Source organism: Bombina bombina, chromosome 6, assembly GCF_027579735.1.
Source record: "Bombina bombina isolate aBomBom1 chromosome 6, aBomBom1.pri, whole genome shotgun sequence".
Lineage (NCBI taxonomy): Eukaryota > Metazoa > Chordata > Amphibia > Anura > Bombinatoridae > Bombina > Bombina bombina.
The window spans coordinates 100,615,345-100,631,016 of record NC_069504.1 but is presented as its reverse complement, the minus strand read 5'-3'; the positions used below and the strand labels follow the sequence as shown (position 1 = coordinate 100,631,016).

Sequence of the window (15,672 nt, the reverse complement as noted above, 5' to 3'; positions counted from 1 at the left end):
TAAACCTCCGAACCCATGAAAATTCCGCAAGATTTGAGATGTAAGCGTCTCATAGTAGAAGGCGTATTATGCTGAGTTTTCAATGAGACAGTGACGGACGATCACAATAAGCTGCAACAAAACGTTAAAATATTCATACTGACGACACCTTAAAAATTAGTTTGATTCGTCCTTTTGGTTAAATACTTTCATTTACATAATGTGGTGTCCTTTATTATCTCCTCTAAATGTTTCTGTTGCTTGTATTTCTATCTAGCATTTAGCTTTGGAATTCCCTAGTGACCATCTTGGAAAAAGTTAAAATATAAAAATCTCTATGAGCAACTTTATATATGTGCTTATATTAAAAGAGCTTTTTACATTTCTAGGATTACTGTTAATTTATAAACATCATCACTTCATCCAGCCATCCGCTGATAAGCAATTCTCTACCTACATGGTAACATGGAATTAGTATTGCTGATGGACTCATTAAGGTTTTTAAGAAGATTGCATTGTAAATTCTATCTGATAAAAAAGTGTCCACATAAAAGAGTAAATAAGGAAAATATACTGATACAACTTGTACAATTGTTTAATAATTTAAATACAAAATAAGGGAAAGGAGTTCTAAATATTCAGCCAACTACTGTAAAAATGTCCCAAAATGAAGTTGATAGCATTTTCCTGCATGTAAACTATAATAATGTAATTATTATTATTATGTAAACAAGGACCTGTTAGGGTTATTTTGTCTGTAGCCTGGATTTTTACAATGCGATGCTGGTTACGGTTAAATAAAATTGATTGCTTTAAAAATGTATGCACCAGGCTTGTCCAGCTGAAGGTTTGGGAGCCACAATGTGGCCCTCAGATGCATTTTATATGGCCTTGTACTTTCTTTAAATTAATTAAGATTTATGTTTGAAATAGTCTTCAAGTAGCGACAGATATTGGAAAATGAATATTGTGTGAAATTATGTTCATCACTGCACCATATTACCTGCTGGATTCAATTAAAGCCATTAGTAAATATCTAGCAAAAACAAAAAAAACAAAGCCGCAACATTGCAACTCAAAAGTTGTGGAAATCAGAAATATTTGTACCCTCCCTATGTCACAGTAGTGAGTTGTGAATCAATGGAGCTGCATCTATCTTGCAACCCTTGTCAGTGTATACAATGAGTTTGGGGAATCTGTTGGCGCTCTACAAATAACTGATAATAATAATGAGTTCCACTGTAAATAATAACAGCATAAAAACATTACAGTATAAACCAAGTTAAAAGGAAAATATAAATAAAATTAAAACAAGACGTCAACAGCTTTGAAATAGGGAAACACAACCACAAAATGAGATAATTCACAGGGAGAATAGATTCTTTATGAATTCTGCATGCTGGGCCGAGGTGTATGTGAAAAAACTCAACTACACCCTCGAACACGCGCAGCCAACTCATTGCAGGAAACTTTCATTCTATCCAGCAAGACGACTTAATAAAAAACAGACGTACTAATATTTTACAATAACAAACATTAACAAAAACCATTTTACAAGCATGTTTCTGAAGTGTTTTGCTTCTTTCCCCCCATCGCTTTATGATTGTTTATATATCATGTATTGCACAACTCATGCAACTGATTGTGGTGGAAAGGCCCACTAATGAATCACTGGAAAATAGAGGGAGATCAATAATCAATGAATTTTAACTATGGTCTTGCCCTTCAGCAACCTGACAAGTGTATGTAAATCTAGTTAATTGACACAGACTGAAGCAGTAGTATATATCCAGCAAAGGCATCAGAAAACTGTTTGTATGGAATATTCAATAAGAAATATTTCTAACTCCCAATGTTCTTGTTGTTTACAAAAGAGACCCATAATATACCATAACAAATACATTATATTGGTATTACACACCTGTAGGTGATATTTATATTATTATTATTCCTCCTCATATTCCTTACCATCTCCTTCATCATCATCATCATCATCTTGAAAATAAGCTAAATATCTTTCTACTGATATATAATATTAAGACTTCTAATTGTATATTTATTTAATATTAAAGGGATATTAAATCTAACATTTTCCTTTCTGTCCATGATATGTTGGTTATTCTATGCAGTTGATTTACTGCACCAAACACAGGAACTAGTGAACATCGAGAGGCTGGTGAGCTTTGTGAAACTGACGACAAGTACGTGCTGTTTGCTTAATGGGTTAACTGGCTATGGCTATGCATCTCAACCCAACAAAGGCAAAGCTGCAGTTTTATGATTAGTAGATAGTGCAAATGGCTTTTTTTTGTATAAACTTTGCAAACACGACTCACCCTCATACGTCCATTTCTTATTGCAGGGCCATCTTCTGCCAGCCTTAACACGTACAAATCCATCTTGTATTCTCTTCCTCCACGTATGCTAAATCCAAATCCCTTAACACCTTTCTCCATCTCAACAGTGAAATAATCAAAATCCTGCAATGCACCAAAACATGTTTGTTTTTCAAAAACAGTTTTATGTATAAAGAACAAAATGTCACAAAACAGCAAATATATTTGGAAGACAAAACATTTGAATAATATAACAAATACCAGAATCTACCAAATACAATAAAAGTAAATGTTTTTTTTTTTTAACTCTTAAATTAACATTAAATTTAGTAAATTAGGATGCTAATTTGTGATATTGATTGCAGTAAGTTTTAACTAAAATATACGGCAGATTATTTTTATTTAATTTAAAGGGACATGAAACCCACATTTTTTTTTTCTTTCATGATTCAGCTAAAGAATACAATTTTAAACAACTTTCTAATTTACTTCTATTAACTAATTTGCTTCATTTTTTTATTCATTTTATTGGTATCCTATGCTGAAGAAACAGCAATGCACATGGGGGAGCTGATAACATAAAGCCACCAATTCTTCTTGATTGAGCTTGCATTCTATTGGCTATTCCAATCAGCCAATAGAATGCGAGCTCAATCTTATTGGCTGATTGGATCAGCTAATAGGATGAAAGCTCAATCCTATTGGCTGATTGCAACAGCCAATAGGATTCCCCCCCCCTTAATTCCTATTGGCGGATAGAATTCTATCAGCCAATCGGAATGTAAGGGATGCCATCTTGGATAATGTCATTTAAAGGGAAACTTCATTCTTCAGCAATCATCGTAAGAAGAGGATGCTCCGCGCCAAATATCTTGAAGATGGACCCGGTCCATGATGAAGATAGAAGATGCCGTTCGGGATGAAGACTTCTGCCGGCTTCGAGGAGGACTTCTGCCCGCTTGGATGAAGACTTCTGCCAGCTTTGATGAGGACTTCTGCCAGCTTTGATGAGGATGGATGTCTGGACTTCAAAAACTGAAAGTGGATCGTCGTGGGGTTAGTGTTAGTTTTTTTAAGGGTTTATTGGGTGGGTTTTATTTTTAGCTTAGGGGTTTGGGCAATGTAAAAGAGCTAAATGCCCTTTTAAGGGTAATGCCCATCCAAATGCCCTTTTCGGGGCAATGGGGAGCTTAGGTTTATTTAGATAGGGTTTTATTTGGGGGGTTTGGTTGTGTGGGTGGTGGGTTTTACTGTTGAGGGGTGTTTGTATTTTTTTTACAGGTAAAAGAGCCGATTGCATTGGGGCAATGCCCCGCAAAAGGCCCTTTTAAGGGCCATTGGCAGTTTAGAGTAGGCTAGCATTTTTTTATTTTGATAGGGCTATTAGATTAGGAGTAATTCGTTTTTATTTTTGATAAATTTGATAATTTTTTTATTTTGTGTATTTAGTGTTTATTTTTTTTTGTAATTTAGATAATTGTATTTTGTTAATTTTATTTATTTAATTTTATTGTAATGTTAGGTGTTAGTGTAACTCAGGTTAGGTTTTATTTTACAGGTAAATTTGTATTTATTTTAACTAGGTAGTTAGTAAATAGTTAATAACTATTTACTAACTAGTCTACCTAGTTAAAATAAATACAAACTTACCTGTGAAATAAAAATAACACCTAAGCTAACTACAATGTAACTATTAGTTATATTGTAGCTAGCTTAGGGTTTATTTTACAGGTAAGTAAGTATTTATTTTTAAATAGGAATTATTTAGTTATTAATAGTAAGTTTTATTTAGAATTATTTTAATTATGTTAAAGTTAGGGGGTGTTAGGGTTACGTTAGGGGTTAATATATTTATTTAGTGTTAATGATGTGGGAGGCCAGAGGTTTAGGGGTTAATAACTTTAGTATAGTGGCAGCAGCGACATGGGGGGGGGCAGATTAGGGGTTAATAAGTGTAGGTAGGTGGCGGCTACATTGGGGGCGGCAGATTAGGGGTTAATAAGTGTAGGTAGGTGGCGGCGATGTCGGGGGCGGCAGATTAGGGGTTAATAACTGTAATGTAGGTGTCGGCGATGTCAGGGGCAGCAGATTAGGGGTGTTTAGACTCAGGGTTTATGTTAGGTTTAAACATTTTTTTTTTCCCTATAGACATCAATGGGGCTGCGTTACGGAGCTTTATGCTCCGCGATTGCAGTTGTTAGGCTTTTTTTTAGCTGGCTCTCCCCATTAATGTCTATGGGGAAATTGTGCACAAGCACGTCAAAACACTGCTTGTATTTGGGTGAGGTATGGAGCTCAACGTAACCATATCGCCCGCACAAGCCGGGTTTTTGCAAACCTGTAATAGCAGCGCTATGAAAGGTGAACGGTGAAAATAACGTACAAGTTATTAGCGAGCCAGCCATAACGCAAAACTCGTAATCTGGCTGATTGGTAGTTATATCTAAATCTATAAGTCAAACAAAGAAAAAGGAAAAAATGCAGTGATATAATACTCCAAAGGTTTCCTAAACAAAAAATGTAAAGGGATTCAGGCAGAGCACCAGTTTTAAGACACTTTTGCACAGTCTTTTTATATTCACACTTTCTGGGGAACAAGATGCTACTGAGCATGTGCACAAGCTCACAGGGTATACGTATACTAGTCTGTGATTCACTGATGTCTTTCACATGAACTAATATAGAATTGAAATTTTAGAATTAATATAAAAGTCCCCTATGAACATAATGCTACTTAGTTACACCTGTTCTCAATGTAATGATATTCTTCTAATCTCAATATGTCAACACAGGTATCTATCCAAATAGCAACAGTAGATTTCCATCTCACAACTAATAGAAACATAGAAACATAGAAACATAGAAACATAGATATTGACGGCAGATAAGAGCCATAGGCCCAGCAAGTCTGCCCCACCTTACCTAACAGTATAAACTTATCTAGTTCGTAGGATAGCCCTATGCTTGTCCCATGCATTTTTAAAGTCCCCCACAGTGTTTGTTGCTACTACCTCTTGAGGAAGTTTATTCCATAAATCAATCACTCTTTCTGTAAAGAAGTGCTTCCTCAAATTACTCCTGAATCTACTACCCTTTAGCTTGAGCTCATGACCCCTTGTTCTTGAATTTTCCATTTTATGTAAAATACCCACAGCCTCAGTTTTACTAAACCCTTTAATGTACTTGAAAGTTGCTATCATATCACCTCTTTCCCTTCTCTCCTCTAAGCTATACATATTTAGGTCATTGAGCCTATCCTGGTAAGTTTTATTTTTTAGACCATGTACCATTTTGGTAGCCCTAATACATATTTTGCAGCATTACAAAGTATATTAAAGAGTTTTCTCTGGGGAGGGTAAAGTGAGGAAGGATGTTTATTAAACAACCATATAGATGGTCGAACTGGTATATGTTTGTTGAAAATTATTGACGCTTCAAAAAATTATTAATTTCTGACAACTCCACCATATATGTTCCATATTCCCCAAATCAGACCCACACCGCCAGAAAATCACTCTATGCAAGGGGTACATTTTCCTGCGGTGACTTAGGGTTCAAAACCAATGATGCAGTATTTTATGGTTCATCTCTAGAAATTTACAAGACTGAGAAATGCATCATATTGCATAAGATTATTAAAGAATCTTAGGCCTAGATTTGGAGTTCGGCGGTAAAAGGGCTGTTAACGCTCCGCTGGCTTTTTTCTGGCCGCACCATAAATTTAACTCTGGTATCGAGAGTTTAATCAAATGCTGCGTTAGGTTCCAAAAAAGGAGCGTAGAGCATTTTTACCGCAAATGCAACTCTCGATACCAGAGTTGCTTACGGACGCGGCCGGCCTCAAAAACGTGCTCGTGCACGATTCCCCCATAGGAAACAATGGGGTAGTTTGAGCTGAAAAAAAACCTAACACCTGCAAAAAAGCAGCGTTCAGCTCCTAACGCAGCCCCATTGTTTCCTATGGGGAAACACTTCCTACGTCTGCACCTAACACCCTAACATGTACCCCGAGTCTAAACACCCCTAACCTTACACTTATTAACCCCTAATCTGCCGCCCCCGCTATCGCTGACCCCTGCATATTTTTTTAAACCCCTAATCTGCCGCTCCGTAAACCGCCGCAACCTATGTTATCCCTATGTACCCCTAATCTGCCCTAACATCGCCGACCCCTATATTTATTAACCCCTAACCTGCCCCCCACAACATCGCCGCCAGCTACTTAAAATAATTAACCCCTAATCTTCCGACCGCAAAGCGCCGCCACCTACGTTATCCCTATGTACCCCTAATCTGCTACCCCTAACACCGCCGACCCCTATATTATATTTATTAACCCCTAATCTGCCCCCCACAACATCGCCGACACCTGCCTACACTTATTAACTCCTAATCTGCCGAGCGGACCTGAGCGCTACTATAATAAAGTTATTAACCCCTAATCCGCCTCACTAACCCTATCATAAATAGTATTAACCCCTAATCTGCCCTCCCTAACATCGCCGACACCTACCTTCAATTATTAACCCCTAATCTTCCGATCGGAGCTCACCGCTATTCTAATAAATGGATTAACCCCTAAAGCTAAGTCTAACCCTAACACTAACACCCCCCTAAGTTAAATATAATTTTTATATAACGAAATAAATTAACTCTTATTAAATAAATGATTCCTATTTAAAGCTAAATACTTACCTGTAAAATAAATCCTAATATAGCTACAATATAAATTATAATTATATTATAGCTATTTTAGGATTAATATTTATTTTACAGGCAACTTTGTAATTATTTTAACCAGGTACAATAGCTATTAAATAGTTAAGAACTATTTAATAGTTACCTAGTTAAAATAATAACAAATTTACCTGTAAAATAAATCCTAACCTAAGATATAATTAAACCTAACACTACCCTATCAATAAAATAATTAAATAAACTACCTACAATTACCTACAATTAACCTAACACTACACTATCAATAAATTAATTAAACACAATTCCTACAAATAAATACAATTAAATAAACTAGCTAAAGTACAAAAAATAAAAAAGAACTAAGTTACAGAAAATAAAAAAATATTTACAAACATAAGAAAAATATTACAACAATTTTAAACTAATTACACCTACTCTAAGCCCCCTAATAAAATAACAAAGCCCCCCAAAATAAAAAATTCCCTACCCTATTCTAAATTAAAAAAGTTACAAGCTCTTTTACCTTACCAGCCCTGAACAGGGCCCTTTGCGGGGCATGCCCCAAGAAGTTCAGCTCTTTTGCCTGTAAAAAAAAACATACAATACCCCCCCCCAACATTACAACCCACCACCCACATACCCCTAATCTAACCCAAACCCCCCTTAAATAAACCTAACACTAATCCCCTGAAGATCTTCCTACCTTGTCTTCACCATCCAGGTATCACCGATCCGTCCTGGCTCCAAGATCTTCATCCAACCCAAGCGGGGGTTGGCGATCCATAATCCGGTGCTGAAGAGGTCCAGAAGAGGCTCCAAAGTCTTCCTCCTATCCGGCAAGAAGAGGACATCCGGACCGGCAAACATCTTCTCCAAGCGGCATCTTCGATCTTCTTCCATCCGGAGCGAAGCGGCAGGATCCTGAAGACCTCCAGCGCGGAACATCCATCCGGACCGACGACTGAACGACGAATGACTGTTCCTTTAAGGGACGTCATCCAAGATGGCGTCCCTCGAATTCCGATTGGCTGATAGGATTCTATCAGCCAATCGGAATTAAGGTAGGAATTTTCTGATTGGCTGATGGAATCAGCCAATCAGAATCAAGTTCAATCCGATTGGCTGATCCAATCAGCCAATCAGATTGAGCTCGCATTCTATTGGCTGTTCCGATCAGCCAATAGAATGTGAGCTCAATCTGATTGGCTGATTGGATCGGCCAATCGGATTGAACTAGATTCTGATTGGCTGATTCCATCAGCCAATCAGAAAATTCCTACCTTAATTCCGATTGGCTGATAGAATCCTATCAGCCAATCGGAATTCGAGGGACGCCATCTTGGATGACGTCCCTTAAAGGAACAGTCATTCGTCGTTCAGTCGTCGGTCCGGATGGATGTTCCGCGCTGGAGGTCTTCAGGATCCTGCCGCTTCGCTCCGGATGGAAGAAGATCGAAGATGCCGCTTGGAGAAGATGTTTGCCGGTCCGGATGTCCTCTTCTTGCCGGATAGGAGGAAGACTTTGGAGCCTCTTCTGGACCTCTTCAGCACCGGATTATGGATCGCCAACCCCCGCTTGGGTTGGATGAAGATCTTGGAGCCAGGACGGATCGGTGATACCTGGATGGTGAAGACAAGGTAGGAAGATCTTCAGGGGATTAGTGTTAGGTTTATTTAAGGGGGGTTTGGGTTAGATTAGGGGTATGTGGGTGGTGGGTTGTAATGTTGGGGGGGTATTGTATGTTTTTTTTTACAGGCAAAAGAGCTGAACTTCTTGGGGCATGCCCCGCAAAGGGCCCTGTTCAGGGCTGGTAAGGTAAAAGAGCTTGTAACTTTTTTAATTTAGAATAGGGTAGGGAATTTTTTATTTTGGGGGGCTTTGTTATTTTATTAGGGGGCTTAGAGTAGGTGTAATTAGTTTAAAATTGTTGTAATATTTTTCTTATGTTTGTAAATATTTTTTTATTTTCTGTAACTTAGTTCTTTTTTATTTTTTGTACTTTAGCTAGTTTATTTAATTGTATTTATTTGTAGGAATTGTGTTTAATTAATTTATTGATAGTGTAGTGTTAGGTTAATTGTAGGTAATTGTAGGTAGTTTATTTAATTATTTTATTGATAGGGTAGTGTTAGGTTTAATTATATCTTAGGTTAGGATTTATTTTACAGGTAAATTTGTTATTATTTTAACTAGGTAACTATTAAATAGTTCTTAACTATTTAATAGCTATTGTACCTGGTTAAAATAATTACAAAGTTGCCTGTAAAATAAATATTAATCCTAAAATAGCTATAATATAATTATAATTTATATTGTAGCTATATTAGGATTTATTTTACAGGTAAGTATTTAGCTTTAAATAGGAATCATTTATTTAATAAGAGTTAATTTATTTCGTTATATAAAAATTATATTTAACTTAGGGGGGTGTTAGTGTTAGGGTTAGACTTAGCTTTAGGGGTTAATCCATTTATTAGAATAGCGGTGAGCTCCGATCGGAAGATTAGGGGTTAATAATTGAAGGTAGGTGTCGGCGATGTTAGGGAGGGCAGATTAGGGGTTAATACTATTTATGATAGGGTTAGTGAGGCGGATTAGGGGTTAATAACTTTATTATAGTAGCGCTCAGGTCCGCTCGGCAGATTAGGAGTTAATAAGTGTAGGCAGGTGTCGGCGACGTTGTGGGGGGCAGATTAGGGGTTAATAAATATAATATAGGGGTCGGCGGTGTTAGGGGTAGCAGATTAGGGGTACATAGGGATAACGTAGGTGGCGGCGCTTTGCGGTCGGAAGATTAGGGGTTAATTATTTTAAGTAGCTGGCGGCGATGTTGTGGGGGGCAGGTTAGGGGTTAATAAATATAATACAGGGGTCGGCGATGTTAGGGCAGCAGATTAGGGGTACATAGGGATAACGTAGGTGGCGGCGATTTGCGGTCGGAAGATTAGGGGTTAATTATTTTAAGTAGCTGGCGGCGACGTTGTGGGGGGCAAGTTAGGGGTTAATAAATATAATATAGGGGTCGGCGGTGTTAGGGGCAGCAGATTAGGGGTACATAAGTATAACGTAGGTGGCGGTCGGCAGATTAGGGGTTAAAAATTTTAATCGAGTGGCGGCGGTGTGGGGGGACCTCGGTTTAGGGGTACATAGGTAGTTTATGGGTGTTAGTGTACTTTAGGGTACAGTAGTTAAGAGCTTTATGAACCGGCGTTAGCCAGAAAGCTCTTAACTCCTGCTATTTTCAGGCGGCTGGAATCTTGTCGTTAGAGCTCTAACGCTCACTTCAGAAACGACTCTAAATACCAGCGTTAGAAAAATCCCATTGAAAAGATAGGCTACGCAAATGGCGTAGGGGGATCTGCAGTATGGAAAAGTCGCGGCTGAAAAGTGAGCGTTAGACCCTTTAATCACTGACTCCAAATACCAGCGGGCGGCCAAAACCAGCGTTAGGAGCCTCTAACGCTGGTTTTGAAGGCTACCGCCGAACTCCAAATCTAGGCCTTAGTGTCTAAAGTCCAAATTGAATTCCTTTCCCCAAGTTTCTAAGTATTGTGGTACATACCCAGGGTTTGGCTATTGCAAGATGTTGTAAATCAGGGAGAGGGTTTATTCATTAACTGGCCTTTAGAAGTACATAGTTTTTCAGAAGCAGTTAATGGGAGGAGATAAGGTTTGTCTGCATGTCTGTTTATGTACAAATGGCATTGATAGAAGGGATACCATTGTTGTAAAGGGCAAGTCCAGAATTTACTAATTGTTGGGAATAAGATTTTGATTGAGTGGCAATTTGAAATATAACTTCAGTTCTAATTTTCCCCTTTAATGTTCCACCAATATAGTCTGTTCCTGTGGGGAAATCATTATTATAAATTAAAGGAGAAAGCTATTTTAGGAAATGCCATATTTTAGGAAATTCAACCAGAACCCTTTCCCATATTGTATATATCGCATTATTAGAGGAAGATACTGGATTTTTATCTTTAGGTGTCCAACATTGGGCTCCTGAATGGTCCGAGTGAAATAAATTATGTTCCAGCTGAACCCATATTTTACTTTTATAATTTATAAACCAGTCAACTCACTGAATTCTCTCTTTTAAAAAAAAAAATGCCACAACAAAATAAGACCCAGTCTAACATTAAAATCTTTCCAAAACATTTTACATCATTTTGATCAAAACATCTCATAAGATAGGTATACTGAAAAATATACTTTATAAACAAACAAAAAAACATGCTGCATTTATTAAGCATAAATATTAATGTTTTGAAAGGCAGAAGGCTTTATAATTTGCTTAAACTGTTTTTTTTTACTCTTAGGGGCGCGGCCAAATATGAAGTGCTAGTTACCCGCCCAGGTCCCGTGCTTTTGGAGGGCTCCACACTGCCCAGAGAATGTGCAATGTACAGTAAATCCTGTATTTAGTTTATGAAGAAGTGTTTCTTTCATGTAATTAGCAAGAGTCCATGAGCTAGTGACGTATGGGATATACATTCCTACCAGGAGGGGCAAAGTTTCCCAAACCTTAAAATGCCTATAAATACACCCCTCACCACACCCACAATTCAGTTTTACAAACTTTGCCTCCGATGGAGGTGGTGAAGTAAGTTTGTGCTAGATTCTACGTTGATATGCGCTCCGCAGCAAGTTGGAGCCCGGTTTTCCTCTCAGCGTGCAGTGAATGTCAGAGGGATGTGAGGAGAGTATTGCCTATTTGAATGCAGTGATCTCCTTCTACGGGGTCTATTTCATAGGTTCTCTGTTATCGGTCGTAGAGATTCATCTCTTACCTCCCTTTTCAGATCGACGATATACTCTTATATATACCATTACCTCTGCTGATTCTCGTTTCAGTACTGGTTTGGCTTTCTACAAACATGTAGATGAGTGTCCTGGGGTAAGTAAATCTTATTTTCTGTGACACTCTAAGCTATGGTTGGGCACTTTGTTTATAAAGTTCTAAATATATGTATTCAAACATTTATTTGCCTTGACTCAGAATGTTCAACATTCCTTATTTTTCAGACAGTCAGTTTCATATTTGGGATAAATGCATTTGTTTCAATCATTTTTTCTTACCTTTAAAAAATTAGATTTTTTCCCTGTGGGCTGTTAGGCTCGCGGGGGCAGAAAATGCTTCATTTTATTGCGTCATTCTTGGCGCGGACTTTTTTGGCGCGAAATTTTTTTTTCTGTTTCCGGCGTCATACGTGTCGCCGGAAGTTGCGTCATTTTTTTACGTTTTTTTGCGTCAAAGATGTCGACGTTCCGGATGTGGCGTCATTTTTGGCGCCAAAAGCATTTAGGCGCCAAATAATGTGGGCGTCTTTTTTGGCGCTAAAAAATATGAGCGTCATTTTTGTCTCCACATTATTTAAGTCTCATTATTTATTGCTTCTGGTTGCTAGAAGCTTGTTCATTGGCATTTTTTTCCCATTCCTGAAACTGTCATTTAAGGAATTTGATCAATTTTGCTTTATATGTTGTTTTTTTCTTTTACATATTGCAAGATGTTCCACGTTGCAACTGAGTCAGAAGATACTTCAGGAAAATCACTGCCCAGTGCTGGAGCTACCAAGCTAAGTGTATCTGCTATAAACTTTTGGTATCTGTTTCTCCAGCTGTTGTTTGTATTGCATGTCATGTCAAACTTATTAATGCAGATAAAATTTCCTTTAGTACTGTTACATTACCTGTTGCTGTTCCGTCAACTTCTAATTTTCAGAGTGTTCCTGATAACATAAGAGATTTTATTATTTTAAATCCATTAAGAAGGCTATGTCTGTTATTTCTCCTTCTAGTATACATAAAAGTCTTTTAAAACTTCTCTTTTTTCAGATGAATTTTTAAATGAACATCATCATTCTGATACTGATAATGGTTCTTCTGGTTCAGAGGTTTCTGTCTCAGAGGTTGATGCTGATAAATCTTTGTATTTGTTCAAGATGGAATTTATTCGTTCTTTACTTAAAGAAGTATTATTTGCATTAGAAATAGAGGATTCTGGTCCTCTTGATACTAAATGTAACGTTTAAATAAGGTTTTTAAATCTCCTGTAGTTATTCCAGAAGTGTTTAATCTCCCTGATGCTATTTCTGAAGTAATTTCCAGGGAATGGAATAATTGGGTAATTTATTTACTCCTTCTAGACGTTTAAGCAATTATATCCTGTGCCATCTGACAGATTAGAGTTTTTTGGGACAAAAATCCCTAAGGTTATGGGGCTGTCTCTACTCCTGCTAATGTACTACTATTCCTACGGCAGATAGTACTTCATTTAAGGATCCTTTAGATAGGAAAATTGAATCCTTTCTAAGAAAAGCTTACTTATGTTCAGGTAATCTTCTTAGACCTGCTATATTTTTAGCGGATGTTGCTGCAGCTTCAACTTTTTGGTTAGAAGCTTTAGCGCAACAAGTAACAGATCATAATTTTATAGCATTATTATTATTCTATAACATGCTAATAATTTTATTGGTGATACCATCTTTTGATATCATTGGAGTTGATGTCAGGTATATGTCTCTAGCTATTTTAGCTAGAAAAGCTTTATGGATTAAACTTGGAATGCTGATATGTCTTCTAAGTCAACTTTGCTTTCCCTTTCTTTCCAGGGTAAATAATCATTTTCGTTCCTTTCCTCACAACAAGGAACAAAAGACTGATCCTTCATCCTCAGGAGCGGTATCAGTTTGGAAACTATTTCCAGTTTGGAATATATCCAAGCCTTATAGAAACCTATAGCCAGCTCCTAAGTACCTATGAAGGTGCGGCCCTTATTCCAGCTCAGCTGGTATGGGGCAGATTACGTTTTCTTCAAAGAAATTTGGATCAATTCCGTTCTCAATCTCTGGTTTCAGAACATTGTTTCAGAAAGGTACAGAATTGGCTTCAAGTTAAGGCCTCCTGCTAAGAGATTTTTTTCTTTCCCGTGTCCCAGTTAACACAGCAAAGGCTCAGCATTTCTGAAATGTGTTTCAGATCTAGAGTTGGCTGGAGTAAGTATGCCAGTTCCAGTTCTGGAACAGGGGCTGGGGTTTTATTTTATCTCTTCATTGTACCAAAGAAGGTCAAATCCTTCAGACCAGTTCCGGATCTATCATTATTGAATCGTTATGTTAGGATACCAACATTCAAGATGGTTACTGTAGGACTATCCTGCCTTTTGTTTAGCAAGGGTATTATATGTCTACAGTAGATTTACAGGATGTGTATCTGCATATTCCGATTCATTCAGATCACTTTTAGTGTCTGAGATTCTCTTTTTAGACAAGCATTACCAGTTTTGTGGCTCTACCGTTTGGCCTAGCCTCAGTTCCAAGAATTTTTTTCAAAGGTTCTCGGTGCCCTTCTTTCTGTAATCAGAGAACAGGGTTTTGGTATTTCCTTATTTGGACGATATCTTGGTACTTGCTCAGTCTTCTCATTTTCGAAGAATCTCATACGAATCGACTTGTGTTGTTTCTTCAAGTTCATGGTTGGAGGATCAATTTACCAATCAGTTCATTGATTCCTCAGACAAGGGTAACCTTTTTAGGTTTCTAGATAGATTCAGTGTCTATGACTCTGTCCTTGTCAGAGAAGAGAAGTTTAACATTGATATCAGCTTGTCAAAACCTTCAGTCACAATCATTCCCTTTGGTAGCCTTATGCATGGAAATGTTAGGTTTTAGGACTGCCGCATCAGATGCGATCTCCTTTGCTCGTTTTCACATGCGACCTCTTCAGCTCTGTATGCTGAACCAATGGTGCAGGGATTACTCAAAGATATCTCAATTGATATCTTTAAACCGATTTTACGACACTCTCTGACATGGTGGACAGATCACCATCGTTTAGTTCAGGGGGCTTCTTTGTTCTTCCGACCTGGACTATAATCTCAACAGATGCAAGTCTTACAGGTTGGGGAGCTGTGTGGGGGTATCTGACGGCACAAGGGGTTTGGGAATCTCAGGAGGTGAGATTTCCGATCAATATTTTGGAACTCCGTGCAATTTTCAGAGCTCTTCAGTCTTGGCCTCTTCTGAAGAGAGAGTTGTTCATTTGTTTTCAGATAAACAATGTCACAACTGTGGCATACATCAATCATCAAGGAGGGACTCACAGTCCTCTGGCTATGAAAGAAGTATCTCAAATTTTGGTTTTGGCGGAATCCAGCTCCTGTCTAATCTCTGCGGTTCATATCCCAGGTATGGACAATTGGAAAGCGGATTATCTCAGTCGCCAAACGTTGCACTTGGGCGAATGGTCTCTTCACCCAGAGGTATTTCCTCAGATTGTTCAAATGTGGGAACTCCCAGAAATAGATCTGATGGCTTCTGATCTAAACAAGAAACTTCCCTGGTATCTGTCCGGATCCCGGGATCCTCGGGCGGAGGCAGTGGATGCATTTTCACTTCCTTGGAAGTATCATCCTGCCTATATCTTTCCGCCTCTAGTTTTTCTTCCAAGAGTAATCTCCAAGATTCTGAAGGAATGCTCGTTTGTTCTGCTGGTAGCTCCGGCATGGCCTCACAGGTTTTGGTATGCGGATCTGGTCCGGATGGCCTCTTGCCAACCGTGGACTCTTCCGTTAAGACCAGACCTTCTGTCGCAAGGTCCTTTTTTTCCATCAGGATCTGAAATCCTTAAATTTAAAGGTGTGGAGATTGAACGCTT

The 15,672-nt window shown here is 38.1% G+C and overlaps 1 protein-coding gene across 1 annotated transcript in view; it reads right to left on the bottom strand.

Moving 5' to 3' along the window:
- The window catches only part of MAGI2 (membrane associated guanylate kinase, WW and PDZ domain containing 2), a 986,849-nt gene that overhangs the window by 175,238 nt on the left and 795,939 nt on the right, over positions 1–15,672 (bottom strand). Inside the window, exon 18 of the mRNA XM_053716523.1 lies at positions 2,316–2,459. Coding sequence (XP_053572498.1) covers positions 2,316–2,459 — 144 coding nt within the window. The remainder of the gene's footprint in view (positions 1–2,315; positions 2,460–15,672) is intronic.